This window comes from Oncorhynchus tshawytscha, linkage group LG06 (assembly GCF_018296145.1).
Source record: "Oncorhynchus tshawytscha isolate Ot180627B linkage group LG06, Otsh_v2.0, whole genome shotgun sequence".
In the NCBI taxonomy this organism is placed as follows: domain Eukaryota; kingdom Metazoa; phylum Chordata; class Actinopteri; order Salmoniformes; family Salmonidae; genus Oncorhynchus; species Oncorhynchus tshawytscha.
This window is the reverse complement of record NC_056434.1, coordinates 66,352,982-66,368,742: the sequence shown is the minus strand read 5'-3', so window position 1 is coordinate 66,368,742 and position 15,761 is coordinate 66,352,982. Positions and strand designations below refer to the sequence as shown.

Here is a 15,761-nt window from a genome sequence, read left to right as displayed (position 1 = left end):
GTTTTTATCTTATTATGAGCAGATTGTGAGGTTTTGTTTTCCCGCAGAGGGTTTTTTTCCTCACTTCTGGCACTAAATCCTGATATTGAAAGATAAGGCTTGTGAATAATTGTCATTGATTTATTTTCCTACTCTTTCTCCATTTGTTCCTTGATGGACATCCTTGCTTTGGGCTGAGCAATGTCAAGGCTTTTGGTTTTGCATGTGATTGAGGCCATATAACCTTACAGGTCTATTTGTGCTGACATTAACCCTCTAGTTCATATACACACAGCCCTACATATGGATTTCGGCCCCAGACTGCTGATGGTTTTCTCTCAATGCAATTGAACCTCCTTATGCAGTAGCCCTGTTGAGCATGCTCCAGTTTCCACCAGCCCCACACATGTCGCTCTCCCTGCTAGCGCTGCTTCGCCCAATCAGGCAGCTTCGCCTACTGCTGCTTACCAGTCTCCAGAGCCTGCCCCCGTAGACCCTGAACCCACCCCTGAGAGGTAATTCTGTGTGGGTTGAACATTTTTGCCTGTTGTGGTTTTATTGTCCTCCGCCAACTGGGTGCTCTTCTCTTTAATTGGTGTGTAGCTATATTTGTGTGTGTACCTTCGTTGAGGGGGACTGTTTTGTTTTGATGTTTTCCCCGTTTGTCATCTGTTTCGTGATTGATTGAACATAGATTGAAATGTGTGTTTTTGTTTTCATGTTCCAGCTAAACCGGTAAAAGGTTTCATGAGCAGTATGTGTGTAAGTGGCTAGGGCTTTGGGTTTCGTACATTCACAAGGGAGAGTGTCCATATTCAGTGTCCACGGTAAGTCAAACAGTCTGGTGTTGTGATCCCCTGGACTGTGTGGAACCTGTGAGGAGAGAGACACTGGGAAGACCTGACCTCCCATGTCTGTGAGCGGTGTGAGAACAGAGAGCCTCAATGCAGTGGAGTGCTGTAGTCATTACAGAGCGAGTCTGCAAAAACCATCATCCTTAAACCTGTAACGCCCTCATCATCATAACCATCCATCCATCTTAATCCTGTTTTTTTTTTTTTTTGACCAGCCTTAACACAACATATGCCCTGGGCCTGTGCAGGCTGTTGCTTCTGTAGTTGGTCATCACTGCCACTGCCTTGGACTCCTGGATTTGGTTTGTGGACCATTCCGAGCTGTGTTTATACACATTTTTTGGACCCTCAAAGATAACCATGTTTTGACCTTCACAGCAGATGAATGGTAGTTTGTCAATAGGATGTCTAATGTTAATAAACGTTTTGTGTCCTATCTAGGGGACCAAGAAAGGCCATACAGTGGGGCAAAAAAGTATTTAGTCATCCACCAATTGTGCAAGTTCTCCCACTTAAAAAAGATGAGAGGCCTGTAATTTTAATCATAGGTACACTTCAACTATGACAGACAAAATTAGAAAAAAATCCAGAAAATCACATTGTAGGATTTTTAATGAATTTATTTGCAAATTATGGTGGAAAATAAGTATTTGGTCAATAACAAAAGTTTATCTCAATATTTTGTTATATACCCTTTGTTAGCAATGACAGAGGTCAAACGTTTTCTTTCATTGTCATGTTGAAAGATACAGCCACGTTTCATCTCCAATGCCCTTGCTGATGGAAGGAGGTTTTCACTCAAAATCTCACGATACATGGCCCCATTCATTCTTTCCTTTACACAGATCAGTCGTCCTGGTCCCTTTGCAGAAAAACAGCCCCAAAGCATGATGTTTCCACCCCAATGCTTCACAGTAGGTATGGTGTTCTTTGGATGCAACTCAGCATTCTTTGTCCTCCAAACACGACGAGTTGAGTTTTTACCAAAAAGTTCTATTTTGGTTTCATCTGACCATATGCCATTCTCCCAATCTTCTGGATCATCCAAATGCTCTCTAGCAAACTTCAGACGGGCCTGGACATGTACTGGCTTAAGTAGGGGGACACGTCTGGCACTGCAGGATTTGAGTTCCTGGCGGTGTAGTGTGTTACTGATGGTAGGCTTTGTTACTTTGGTCCCAGCTCTCTGCAGGTCATTCACTAGGTCCCCCCGTGTGGTTCTGGGATTTTTGCTCACCGTTCTTGTGATCATTTTTACCCCACGGGGTGCTATCTAATACAGAAGATCGCCCTATTTGGTAAAAGACCAAGTCCATATTATGGCAAGAACAGCTCAAATAAGCAAAGCGAAATGACAGTCCATCATTACTTTAAGACATAAAGGTCACTCAATGTGGAATATTTCAAGAACTTTTAGAGTTTTTTCAAGCACAGTTGCAAAAACCATCAAGTGCTATGATGAAACTGGCTTGTGATAATTTTGACCCCACGGGGTGAGATCTTGCGTGGAGCCCCAGATCGAGGGAGATTATCAGTGGTCTTGTATGTCTTCCATTTCCTAATAATTGCTCCCACAGTTGATTTCTTCAAACCAAGCTGCTTACCTATTGCAGATTCAGTCTTCCCAGCCTGGTGCAGGTCTACAATTTTGTTTCTGGTGTCCTTTGACAGCTCTTTGGTCTTGGCCATAGTGGAGTTTGGAGTGTGACTGTTTGAGGTTGTGGACAGGTGTCTTTTATACTGATAACAAGTTCAAACAGGTGCCATTAATACAGGTAACAAGTGGAGGACAGAGGAGCCTCTTAAAGAAGAAGTTACAGGTCTGTGAGAGCCAGAAATCTTGCTTGTTTGTAGGTGACCAAATACTTATTTTCCACTAATTTGCAAATAAATTCATTAAAAATCCTACGATGTGATTTTCTGGATTTTTTTCTAATTTTGTCTGTCATAGTTGAAGTGTACCTATGATGAAAATTACAGGCCTCTCTCATCTTTTTAAGTGGGAGAACTTGCACAATTGGTGGCTGACTAAATACTTTTTTGCCCCACTGTACGTATTGACATAGGACAAATAGAATGTTGACAGTTAATTGAACATACAGTACCAGTCAAAAGTTTGGACATACCTACTCATGCAAGGTTTTTTCTTTTTTTAGACTATTTTCTACATTGTGGAATAATAGTGTAGTCATCAAAACTACGAAATAACACATGGAATCATGTAGTATCCAAAAAGGTGTTAAACAAATCAAAAGATATGTTATTTGAGATTCTTCAAAGTAGCCACCCTTTGCCTTGATGACAGCTTTGCACACTCTTGGCATTCTCTCAACCCGCTTCATGAGGTAGTCACCTGGAATGCATTTCAATTAACAGGTGTGCCTTGTTAAAGTTCATTTGTGGAATTTCTTTCCTGCTTAATGCATTTGAGCCAATCAGTTGGGTAGGGGTGTTATGAAGATCGCCCTATTTGGTAAAAGACCAAGTCCATATTATGTCAAGAACAGCTCAAATAAGCAAAGCGAAATGACAGTCCATCATTACTTTAAGACATAAAGGTTACTCAATGTGGAAAATTTCAAGAACTTTTAAAGTTTTTTCAAGCACAGTTGCCAAAACCATCAAGTGCTATGATGAAACTGGCTCTCATAAGCACCACCACAGGAAAGAAAGACCCAGAGTTACCTCTGCTGCAGAGGATATGTTCATCAGAGTTACAGAAGTCAGAAGTTTACATACACTTAGGTTGGAGTCATTAAAACTTGTTTTTCAACCACTCCACAAATGTCTTGTTAACAAACTATAGTTTTGGCAAGTCGGTTAGAACATCTACTTTGTGCATGACACAAGTCATTTTTCAAACAATTGTTTACAGACATATTATTTAGCTTATAATTCACTGTATCACAATTCCAGTGTGTCAGAAGTTTACATACACTAAGTTGACTGTGCCTTTAAACAGCTTACAGTGCCTTTAAACAACAACAGTAAAATTCCATGAAATGATGTCATGGCTTTAGAAGCTTCTATTAGGCTAATTGACATCATTTGAGTCAATTGGAGGTGTACCTGTGGATGTATTTCAAGGCCTACCTTCAAACTCAGTGCCTCTTTGCTTGACATCGTGGGAAATCAAAAGAAATCAGGAAGGAAGGAAATGCATTCTGTCTCCTAGAGCTGGACGTACTTTGGTGCGAAAAGTGCAAATCATTCCCAGAACAACAGCAAAGGACCTTGTGAAGATGCTGGAGGAAACGGGTACAAAAGTATCTGTATCCACAGTAGCATGAGTCCTATATCGACAGATAGCTTGTGGAAGGCTACCCAAAACTTCTGTCCCAAAGTTAAACAATTTAAAGGCAATACTACCAAATACTAATTGAGTGTAATGTAAACTTCTGATCCACTGAGAATGTGATGAAAGAAATAAAAGCTGAAATAAATCATTCTTTCTACTATTATTCTAACATTTCACATTCTTAAAATTAAGTGGTGATCCTAACTGACCTAAAACAGGGAATTTTTACTAGGATTAAATGTCAGCAATTGTGAAAAACTGAGTTTAAATGTATTTTGCTAAGGTGTATGTGAACTTCCGACTTCAACTGTAACTGCACCTCAGATTGCAGCCCAAATAAATGCTTCACAGAGTTCAAGTAACAGGCACATCTCAACATCAACTTTTCATAGGAAACTGGTTGAATCAGGCCGCTATGGTCAAATTGTTGCAAAGAAACCACTACTAAAGGTTTCCAATAAGAAGAAGAGACTGGCTTGGGCCAAGAAACATGAGCAATGGACATTAGACCGGTGGAAATCTGTCCTTTTGTTCTGATGAGTCCAAATTTGAGATTTTTGGTTCCAACCACTGTGTCTTTGTGAGATGCAGAGTAGGTGACCTGGCCTCCACAATCACCCGACCTCAACCCAACTGAGATGGTTTGGGATGAGTTGGACCGCAGAGTGAAGGAAAAGCAGCCAACAAGTGCTCAGCATATATGGGAACTCCTTCAAGACTGTTGGAAAAGCATTACTCATGAAGCTGGTTGAGAGAATGCCAAGAGCATGCAAAGCTCTTGGCTACTATGAAGAATCTAAAATATATTTAGATTTGTTTAACACTTTTTTTTGTTGGTTTCTACATGATTCCAACTGTGTTATTTCATAGTTTTGATGTGTTCACTGTTATTCTACACTATTATTCTAAAATAAAGAAAAACCCTTGATTGAGTAGGTGTGACCAAACTTTTGATTGGTACTGTATCTAACACATCTATTAGGGACTATCCAAATAGTGTTGCCTTATTTTTTCCATTACAGTGTAGTATTTCAGAGAGGGTTTAAGATTGAATTTCTTATACAAAGTAATCAATGTATATGTGGAGTGAGCCCTAAACCGTCTCTCAGACCTCTCTTGTTGACTCTCGTTAAGAAACTAGGTTTAGAAGCAAGGGCTACCTCCCACCCTGTTCCGAACCAGCACTTTGCCCAAACGAAAGCCCTGCCCTCGGGTTCTGAACCGAGCACCTGAGGTATACACGCAACATAACAGACTGCCACAGTGACTGACAGACAGACTGACCACATCACAGACAGGTGGTGTGCGGAGTTGCTTAGGTATGTGTGGGATATGGGACAGGAGAGTAAAAAACAAACATGTAAACTTTTACTGGAGAGTGGGACACTATCCGGATCAAAAGAGCAAGGCCATGACTACAGCATTGCTTTATTCACATTGGCTATGTTTCATAAGAAAATACAAATAATTATATCTGAAAAGTGGTGCAAAATGAACTGCAACAGCCCCCAATTGGAAACATGCTATTGAGTGCAATTAGGTCTGTGCAACTGTTTTGCTTGCCTGCACAGGGACAAACTTCTTTCCAACGCTCTTTGAATTAGTTCTCTCCATCACAGCTGAATGGAAAGGAAAAGGTCCACGAGGTTTGATGTGCAGAATGTACACTGCAGACTGCTTAAGTACACTGTGTAAGCTCGTGGGGGTTTGGCAGCATTTGCGATTGCTGACTCAAGTTTTTGTTTGACTAATTTGCACCTCTTCCTCCACAATGTCAATAGTCCCTTCACAGCATTAATGGTGAAATATGTTTGACCCAAATATAAAAATGCCTGTTTAATGCAGAATGTAGCTAACATTACTCTCTGAAGTAGTCTTTTTGACATTCCATCTCTCATCTTGAATTTTCAGGTCAACCAGTTTCTTAAATGAACAAACGCACAAAATCCCTACAGGCCCATTCAAGTCTGGACCTTTGCATGCCATAGTAAGGAGAAGCATACTCTTGGAATTGGTATTTATGGGGACTGTTCACCCTGTGAAGGCCACACAATTAGTGATATGACAGTAGCTCACTTGGTTGAGCACCTAGTAGTCACAGTTGGAGATCGCACCACATCGAGTGATGATGGTAGCTCCTCTATCCCACACTCTTCCATGCTCACTCTGCATGTCGCTGCTCAACTGCGAGCTTACACACTGGCTGGACTCATTATGATTTTGGGGGGTAGTTTGTCAAAGAACAGTGAACACTTGAATGTCAATCACAATCATTTGTATCCTGCAAATCAATGATAAACTCAGCAAGAAAAAAATATGTCCTCTCACTTTCAACTGCGTTTATTTTCAGCAAACTTAACATGCGTAAATATTTGTATGAACTTAACAAGATTCAACAACTGAGACATAAACTGAACAAGTTCCACAGACATGTGACTCAAATAAATGGAATAATGTGTCCCTTGACAGAAGGGGGGTCAAAATCAAAAGTAACAGTCAGTATCTGGTGTGGCCACCAGCTGCATTAAGTACTGCAGTGCATCTCTTCCTCATGGACTGCACCAGATTTGCCCGATCTTGCTGTGAGATGTTACCCCACTCTTCCACCAAGGCACCTGCAAGTTCCCGGACATTTCTGGGGGGAATGGCCCTAGCCCTCACCCTCCGATCCAACAGGTCCCAGACGTGCTCAATGGGATTGAGATCCGGGCTCTTCGCTGGCCATGGCAGAACACTGACATTCCTGTCTTGTAGGAAATCACACACAGAACGAGCAGTATGGCTGGTGGTATTGTCATGCTGGAGGTTCATGTCAGGACCCTCTTTAGTGTCTTAAGTTTTCATAACTGTGACCTTAACAGCCTACCTTAACAGTCTGTAAGCTGTTATGGTCTTAACGACCGTTCCACAGGTGCATGTTCATGAATTGTTTCTGGCTCATTGAACAAGCATGGAAAACAGTTTTTAAACCCTTTACAATGAAGATCTGTAAAGTTATTTATATTTTTACGTATTATCTTTGAAAGACAGGGTCCTGAAAAAGGGACTTTTTTTGTTGCTGAGTTTATATGGCTGTGATGCACCATTCTAATCAACTACTGAATGGCTAACTAGTGGCAACAGGCAATAGCAGCTGTTGATAGATGTACTGCTTAAAAGTGCAATGGCTGAAAAGGTCAAATGATGTAGAATTTGGTACTCATGTGAACATTTTAAATGGGACTCATACAAAGGAGGACCATTGTATAAATAATTGTATATGCTCGTAAAATACCCTCTTCCGATTTGTAAGTGTCTAGTGAGGATAATATTAAATCATTGGTTAGTTTTGCATAACAAGGAGTATGGTACATATTACTCCCTCAGTTTGTGTCGTTCAGCCAACCATTGTCATTTTTGTTTTGTATAAACAGCGGGCTTAAATAAGGAAACACATCCATCCACCCTTTAGTTTTAATGTAATAGTGGTACTTTATAGGGATCTCCTGGAGCCAGTGTGGTGACCACAGTTGCTTAAAACTGTGAACGTTATATCAACTTATGATGTGCAGTGGTGGAAAAAGTACCCAATTGTCATACTTGAGTAAAAGTAAAGATACCTTAATAGAAAATGACTCAAGTAAAAGTGAAAGTCATCCAGTAAAATATTACTTGAGTAAAAGTCTAAAAGTATTTGGTCTTAAGTATCAAAAGTAAATGTAATTGATAACATGTACTTAAGTATCAAAAGTAAAAAATCTTTTCAAATTCCTTATATTAAGCAAACCAGACGGCACGATTTTCTTGTTTTTTAATTTTATGGATAGCCAGGGGCACACTCCAACACTCAGACATAATTTACAAACTAAGCATTTATGTTTAGAGAGTCTGCCAGATCAGCGGTAGTAGGGATGTTCTCTTGATAAGTGCATGAATTGGACCATTTTCCTGTCCTGCTAAGCATCTGAAATGTAACACGTACTTTTGGGTGTCAGGGAAAATGAATGTATGGAGTAAAAAGTACATTAATTTCTTTAGGAATGTAGTGATGTAAAAGTTGTCTAAAATAAAAATAGCAAAGTACAGATACCCCAAAAAACGACTTAAGTAGTATTTTTATCAAGGCACAAGGCGAGACCCAAATGCAGACACAGGAGGCAGAATGGTCATGCAGGCAGGTACAAAGTTATGAAACAGGCAAGGGTCAAAACCGGGAGGGCTAGAAAAGGGAGAAGGCAAAAAGCAAGAGAATGGGGGAAACCACTGGTTGACTCGGAAACATACAAGACGAACTGGCACAGAGAGACAGGAAACACAGGGATAAATACACTGGGGAAAATAAGCGACACCTGGAGGGGGTGGAGACAATCACATGGACAGGTGAAATAGATCAGGGCATGAAACTAAAGTATTTTTACATAAGTACTTTACACCACTGGTTTGAAGGGAATTTATCTCGCCTGCATGTTAGTGTGTTTGTGAGAAGTGGGTCCTCTGGCTCACCTTACAGATTCCTAATAATGATGTCATTGTTTTCTCTTTAATGTGGATTTTGGATGTGTTAACTAATGTTGCAAGGCGTGTTGGCCTTTGCAATGGAGCCAGTTGTGGTGGTTGTGTGCAGAGTGTAGAATATGAGTGGTTTTGTGCATGTGTGTGTGTGCTGTATCATATATGGTTTCCTTGATTGATGGTGATGAATACAAATATGGTATATAGGAGCAGAGCTGTGTATCAATTTCATTTGGTTTGGCAGTGTTAGGATCTTGGATTTTCAGAACCTGTTTTATTTGTCTCTCTAGGACATACAATTTTCCTTTGTGTGAATGTGTGCTCGCACAAAGGTATTACTATGACACCAAGTTCACCAACACCTCAAAGGGACTATTGGGTGCTGCCCTCTTCAAAAGCTACACAGCTGACTATGTGGTCAAACTAGGCTGACTGACTAGCAGTTAGCATGAAACAGGTGCGATCTGATAATGTTACAATTTATGAGAAATCGGATGATTCTTGATTTACACCCCATCTTAGAGTAAACAGTGGAGAAAAATTAGATGGAAAAATCTGCAAATTAAATATTTAAAAACTGGATGCCATTATTGGTAATCTTGCAGGTATAGGTGTACATGGCCTTAATCCAAAAAAACTGTGTTTGACCCGTTTTTGACCCCAGACCCTTTTCTGTTGCGTTATAGCTACAGTCTGCAACAGTCTGCCTCCGTCTCCAGGTACTTCTGTGGGGAAGCTTATCCAGATGGCACTGCTCATAGAACATCTGGATAGTGTGCTTCCTTCCCTTATTGTCGATTTCACCTTTGAAATAACACACACTTATTCCCCTCCCTCTATTTATAACTCTAAGGATGATAATCATGCTTTGACAGTGTTCATTTAACCTGCGTTTTAACCTTCCCCTTTCTTACAAATGTATCAACCTGTTTCTCTCTCCTTTCAAATGAAATCGGTTGGCGGCTCTGTGAATCTCTCTCACTGCTATAACCGAGGCTCTCTGTTCTAACACTCTCTCTGATACCAGGCTGTCTTTATCTCTCTCTCTATCTCTCTGTGGGTCTCTGCAATATTAAACTCCCACTAACCTTTACGTTAAACGTGTCTGGGGAAGTGGAGGAGATCCAGGTAAGACTCAAAACATATGTGGACACAGAGTCAGGAAGGAGATAGGTGGCTGTTCAGCATACTAGGTTTTATCATGAGGCATATTAGTGTTAAAGGGATACGTCAGGATTTTGGCAGGGTCAGATGGATATGATGTTTATGTCTCTGCATCCAGTATGAAGGAAGTTAGAGGTCGTTTTTAGAACCAATGCTAACTAGCGCAAGGAGCCAATGCTAGTAAGCAGTTGTGCTAGCGCTAGTTAGCAACTTCTTTCAAACTACACGCAGATGATATCCATGAGTTCATCTGACTCTGGGAAAGTAGATAAAGGGCCTCATTGCCAAGATCCTGAAGTATCCCTTTAACAGTATCCTTATGAGTAACTGGTACTTGTAGTACAGTTTCCTAATTTAGATAGTTTATATAATATATCAATGACAGTTCAGAAAACTTCTGAAGTAATAAGACTAGTAGAGATATGTTTGAATTTAGGTGGTGATGATGTCACTCAGCTTCTTGTTTATCCTTCTGCAGCCTATATGGCCAGGCTCCCCCCATGCAAAAAGCCCCTCCCATGTACCAGGGGCAATCCATGTACCAGGGGCTTTGTATGCAGAAGGGACCTCCCATGCAGCAGGGACCTTCCATGTACCAGGGGCCTGCTATGCAGCAGGGACCTCCCATGTACCAAGGGCCTCCAATGCACCAGGGACCACCCATGTACCAGGGCCCCCCTATGCACCAGGCCCCGCCTATGCAGCGACATCCCATGCAGCAGCCTCCTCCCATGCAGCAAAGCTCCATCCATATCCCTGTTGGCCCTCCTCCACCCAAGGTGGTCAGCACAGCCTGCATTGTGCCAGGTAGTTACAGCAGGTGGTGCTGTGTGGCCGTTTGTTTGTGTTAATAATATGGTAAGTATGGATAGTGTTGACTTAACCGTGTGTCTCTTTGGGTCATAGCTCCAGCCCCTGTTCCAACCCCAGCCACAGCCCCGGCCGCCCCTGAACCCCCCTCAAGCAGGCCACCCTGGATCACAGACAACTCTTTTGCCAACAAGTTTGACCCCAGCAAGAGCACCAGCACCAGCATGAAAGTGCCCGCTCTACCTCAGAGTGCCCCACCAGCACCGGCCTACATCCCAAACCCTGGCTCCGCCCATGCCCCTCCCTCTGCCCCAAGCCCTGCCTATAATCCCAGCCCCACCCCCTACAACCCCGCCCCTGCCCCCTTCCCTCCCATTGCCCGGGGCGTAGCCCAAAGGGCGGAGCGCTTTGCTGCCAACAGCAGCAGAGCACCCCTCTGTGGCGCTTGCAACAACATGATCCGGTAACAACAACGATACACCGTCAGTGGAAACACAGCCACTCAAACAGAAACACAGTGTTTGGCTTCAGAAATGGCCGTTGTCACCGCCTTTGTCCTCATTCGCTATCTGTCGTTACAGGGGACCCTTCCTGGTGGCCTTGGGTCGCTCCTGGCACCCAGAAGAGTTCAACTGTCACTACTGCCACACATCGTTGGCAGACTGCAGCTTTGTGGAGGAGCAGAACGCAGTGTACTGTGAGAACTGCTACGGAGAGTTCTTTGCCCCCACCTGTGCACGCTGCAACACCAAGATCATGGGGGTGAGATGTCAAATACAAACACACAGACATGTATGACACACACAAAAGCGCTTTGTTTAGCCTATGCAGCATATAACCACAAATGCACCCAGACAATAACCTTTTGTCCCTGTGCAGGAGGTGATGCATGCTCTGCGGCAGACATGGCACACCACCTGCTTTGTGTGTGCTGCCTGTGGCAATGCCTTTGGAAACAGCCTATTCCACATGGAGGATGGGGAGCCTTACTGCGAGAAAGGTACTTTACGTAAATGGAATGGCACATAATGAAAAGCCACAAATGTTAAATATTTCCTTTAGAGCCCAAACCAGCTTCTGCTGACATTTTTGCCATAATGTACTCTGTGCAAGCAGCTTCTACAACTGAACTACATTTTGAATTATACACATAAAGACACATTTTTTATGCATGTAACTTTGTTACTATTTTCACCATTTGCTAGTGTTTTCAGTCTATCCTCTCTCTTTCAGATTACATTTCACTTTTCAGCACCAAATGCCATGGCTGTGACTTCCCAGTAGAAGCGGGAGACAAGTTCATTGAAGCACTGGGTCATACCTGGCACGATACCTGCTTTGTCTGTGCAGTAAGAATGACTACACAGCTGTACATGTTTCTGATGTATAAAACTGTTATAACTAAGATCTCTAGGAATGTAACACAAATGGATGGTTTGTGAGATTCACAATTCTGTTTGTCTCACACAGGTGTGCCATGTGAACCTGGAGGGCCAGCCCTTCTACTCCAAGAAAGACAAGCCCCTGTGCAAGAAGCATGCTCACGCCATCAACGTGTAAATGCTCCATCTGCAGCCTTATTGGGTGGTGGGCAGGTACTTACGTAGCTATGCCCAAGCCTTGGCAATGAGCCCTGTAGAGGGGGCATTGATCCCAGTGTTAATGATGAAAAATACAAGCTGAAGATGATAGCGGCAAGATTGACCGTCAGTCGTGACAAAATATTAGTTAGGTTTGTGTTTATTAATTTCACTGACAAATGAATTCTAACGTATATTTTATATCAGAGAATTCTGATGTAAACCCTTTGCTATTCCACTGAGTTCCTAGAGGGCCTCAGGGAGGTTGGAGCTACAGCCTACAGACACATGCAGACTGAGTGGAGTAGCAGGGTTCTTCAGTAAATAAGATGCCTTATTTCACAGCAACACGGTGTGCTTTGTTTTGAATGTAAAACCCCAAATAGCGAAACACAAATAGCTTGCAGTGAATGTAGTAAGACCGTTTTAGGATTGTATACACTAGATTTAACATGATAATGCCTCACACTGTGAACTGTTACAGTATATCATGACACATGTAAGCCTACTAATACTGTTGGATTTCAGAGCTATTATTATACATTATAGTTTAGTAGGTGATATTTATTGCAACTTTGACCGTTATAGTATTTATTTACATAGAATAAAATGAAAGCATAACATCCATGGATGTTTATATTGCTGATAAAGCAAAAAAAGTTATATTGCATTTTGTTGACAGCTGCATGATACAGAGGTTCATAGTATTATATGAAGTACATCACTCAAACTTTTTCATCCTGGATTCATTTGAGATCCAGTCAAAAAACAATACAAAGATAGCAATATGTTACATTATGATACAGTAGTAACATACATCCTTAGGGATACAGGTAGAAGATGAGGAAACCTCTATTTATGGGGTAGGGAAGTTAGGGGTTTTGGAATGTGTCTCATAAACGTGGAAATCGAGGAAGTACCCTGGATCTTTTTACAGCATGTAAGAGAGACGAGCACTGGCCTGGGGTCTTACAAATACATTTTACGCAGCAAAAGTCTATGCATCCTCTGTATGAAGCGCTACAATTAAACAAGAATTTATAGAAAATATCTGTCAAGGCCAAAAACAGCCATTCACAATCATTTCGCTCTCACTAGCACACACCTTAAAGGTCAGTTGTGACCTTGTGCTTGTGTACAGATGCTTTACTTTGAGTTTATTTTGTACATCTGTGTATTTTCTGTGTTTGTGTATGTATGCATGCAAGAGTCTGTACATGATTGTCAGTGCATGTCTACTGAGGCAACATCCGTATTAGTTACTGTATGTATTTGTGCCACTGGAATAGCAAGGTTTATTGTGATTTGACATAACTCTGAGAACACTAGACTAAGTACTTTTGATATGCGTATGTATGTAGATCAACGTGTAAGGAAAGCATAGTCAGTGCCAGTTCAGAATAAACCTTACATGGTACCATTGAGGGAAATGAAGGAAGACTTGAATTGTTGCTAAATAGTTGTTTAAGCAACTCGTTTTTTTAAAGTTCAGCATATTGAAACTAGTTATATAGTTTCCAACCACTAGAGTGCAACAGAGTGTTGAAACCATGCTGGCTACTTGGTATGCCTCACATGCTAGTCACTATTTATACATCATACACTCACTGTATGTTCCCTTGGCCCCACCCCAGCAAACACTGCAAAGCTATTTGTCACCCCTGTACACTGATCTTACGCAACAGCTCAATGTCAATATTTTTTACAGACCCCATGTGTCAGCCATATACTGTATTGACACTTCCTCCATAATCAGATACATAATCTATATTGTGAATTTTGCCAAGAGGAAGAGGACATAATGCTTAATCAAGATGGGTAGAACTGAAAGTTGATGATAAAATGGCTGTGCATCCCAGTAAGGCCATTTTTAGGCAATGCGATTTTGTGTTACCTGGTATCCGAAAGACCTTGTCATCAGCCCAAACTGTCAATATACAGTACCAGTGAAAAGTTTGGACACACCTACTCATTCAAGGGTTTTTCTTTATTTTTACTATTTTCTACATTGTAGAATAATAGTGAAGACATCACAACTATGAAATAACACAGTTGGAATCATGTAGTAACCAAAAAAAGTGTTAAACAAATCCAAATATATTTTATATTCTTCAAAGTAGCCACCCTTTGCCTTGATGACAGCTTTGCACACTCTTGGCATTATATCAACCAACTTCAAGAGGAATGCATTTCCAACAGTCTTGAAGGAGTTCCCACATATGCGGAGCACTTGTTGCCTCCTTTTCCTTAACTCTGCGGTCCAACTCATCCCACACCACCTCAATTGGGTTGAGGTCGGGTGATTGTGGAGGCCAGGTCATCAGATGCAGCACTCCATCACTCTCCTTCTTGGACAAATAGCCTATACACAGCCTGGAGGTGTGTTTTGGGTCATTGTCCTAATGAAAAACAAATGATAGTCCCATTAAGCGAAAACCAGATGGGATGGCGTATCGCTGCAGAATGCTGTGGTAGCCATGCTGGTTAAGTGTGCCTTTAATTCTAAATAAATAACAGACAGTGTCACCAGCAAAGCACCGCTACACCATCAAACCTCCTCCTCCATGCTTCACGGTGGGAACCACACATGCGGAGATCATCCATTCACCTACTCTGCATCTCACAAAAACATGGTGGTTGGAACCAAAAATCTCAAATTTGGACTCATCAGACCAAAGGACAGATTTCCACTGGTCTAATGTCCATTGCTTGTGTTTCTTGGCCCAGTCTCCTCTGAACAGTTGATGTTGAGATGTGTCTGTTACTTGACCTCAGTGAAGCATTTATTTGGACTGCAATTTCTGAGGCTGGTAACTCTAATGAACTTATCCTCTACAGCAGAGGTATCTCTGGGTCTTCCTTTCCTGTGATGGTCCTTGTGAGATCTAGTTTCATCATACCGCTTGATGGTTTTTGCGACTGCGCTTGAAGAAAGTTCTTGAAATTTTCCGGATTGACTGAGCTTAATTTCTTAAAGTAATGATGGGCTGTCATTTCTCTTTGCTTATTTGAGCTGTTCTTGCTATAATATGGAGTTGGTCTTTTACCAAATAGGGCTATCTTCTGTATACCACCCCATACCTTGTCACAACACAACTGATTGGCTTAAACACATTAAGAAGGAAAGAAATTCCACAAATTAACAAGGCACACCTGTTAATTTAAATGCATTCCAGGTGACTATCTCATGAAGCTGGTTGAGATAATGCCAAGAGTGTGCAAAGTTGTCATCAAGGCAAAGGGTAGCTACTTTGAAGAATCTCAAATATTAAATATATTTTGATTTGTTTAACACTTTTGGTTACTACATAATTCCATATGTGCTTTTTCATCATTTTGATGTCTTCACTGTTATTATAAACGTGGTGGTTTGAGCCCTGAATGCTGATTGGCTGACATCCGTGGTATATCAGACTGTATACCACACACCCTCGTGCCATATTGCTGAATTCTACAATTTAGAAAATAGTAAAAAATAAAGAAAAACCCTTGAATGAGTAGGTGTGTCCAAACCTTTGACTGATACTGTATGTGGTTCCAATGCTCACTTGTGTAGTCAACATTGGCAATAACACTATAAAACAA

The 15,761-nt window shown here is 41.5% G+C and overlaps 1 protein-coding gene across 1 annotated transcript in view; it reads left to right on the top strand.

Moving 5' to 3' along the window:
* The window catches only part of LOC112253521 (LIM domain-binding protein 3), a 61,241-nt gene extending 47,063 nt beyond the window's left edge, over positions 1-14,178 (top strand). The window contains exons 11-17 of the mRNA XM_024425468.2: positions 331-494; positions 10,265-10,593; positions 10,693-11,059; positions 11,178-11,358; positions 11,476-11,596; positions 11,830-11,945; positions 12,067-14,178. Coding sequence (XP_024281236.1) covers positions 331-494; positions 10,265-10,593; positions 10,693-11,059; positions 11,178-11,358; positions 11,476-11,596; positions 11,830-11,945; positions 12,067-12,156 — 1,368 coding nt within the window. The 3' untranslated portion in view covers positions 12,157-14,178. The remainder of the gene's footprint in view (positions 1-330; positions 495-10,264; positions 10,594-10,692; positions 11,060-11,177; positions 11,359-11,475; positions 11,597-11,829; positions 11,946-12,066) is intronic.
* Positions 14,179-15,761: the final 1,583 nt, after the last annotated feature.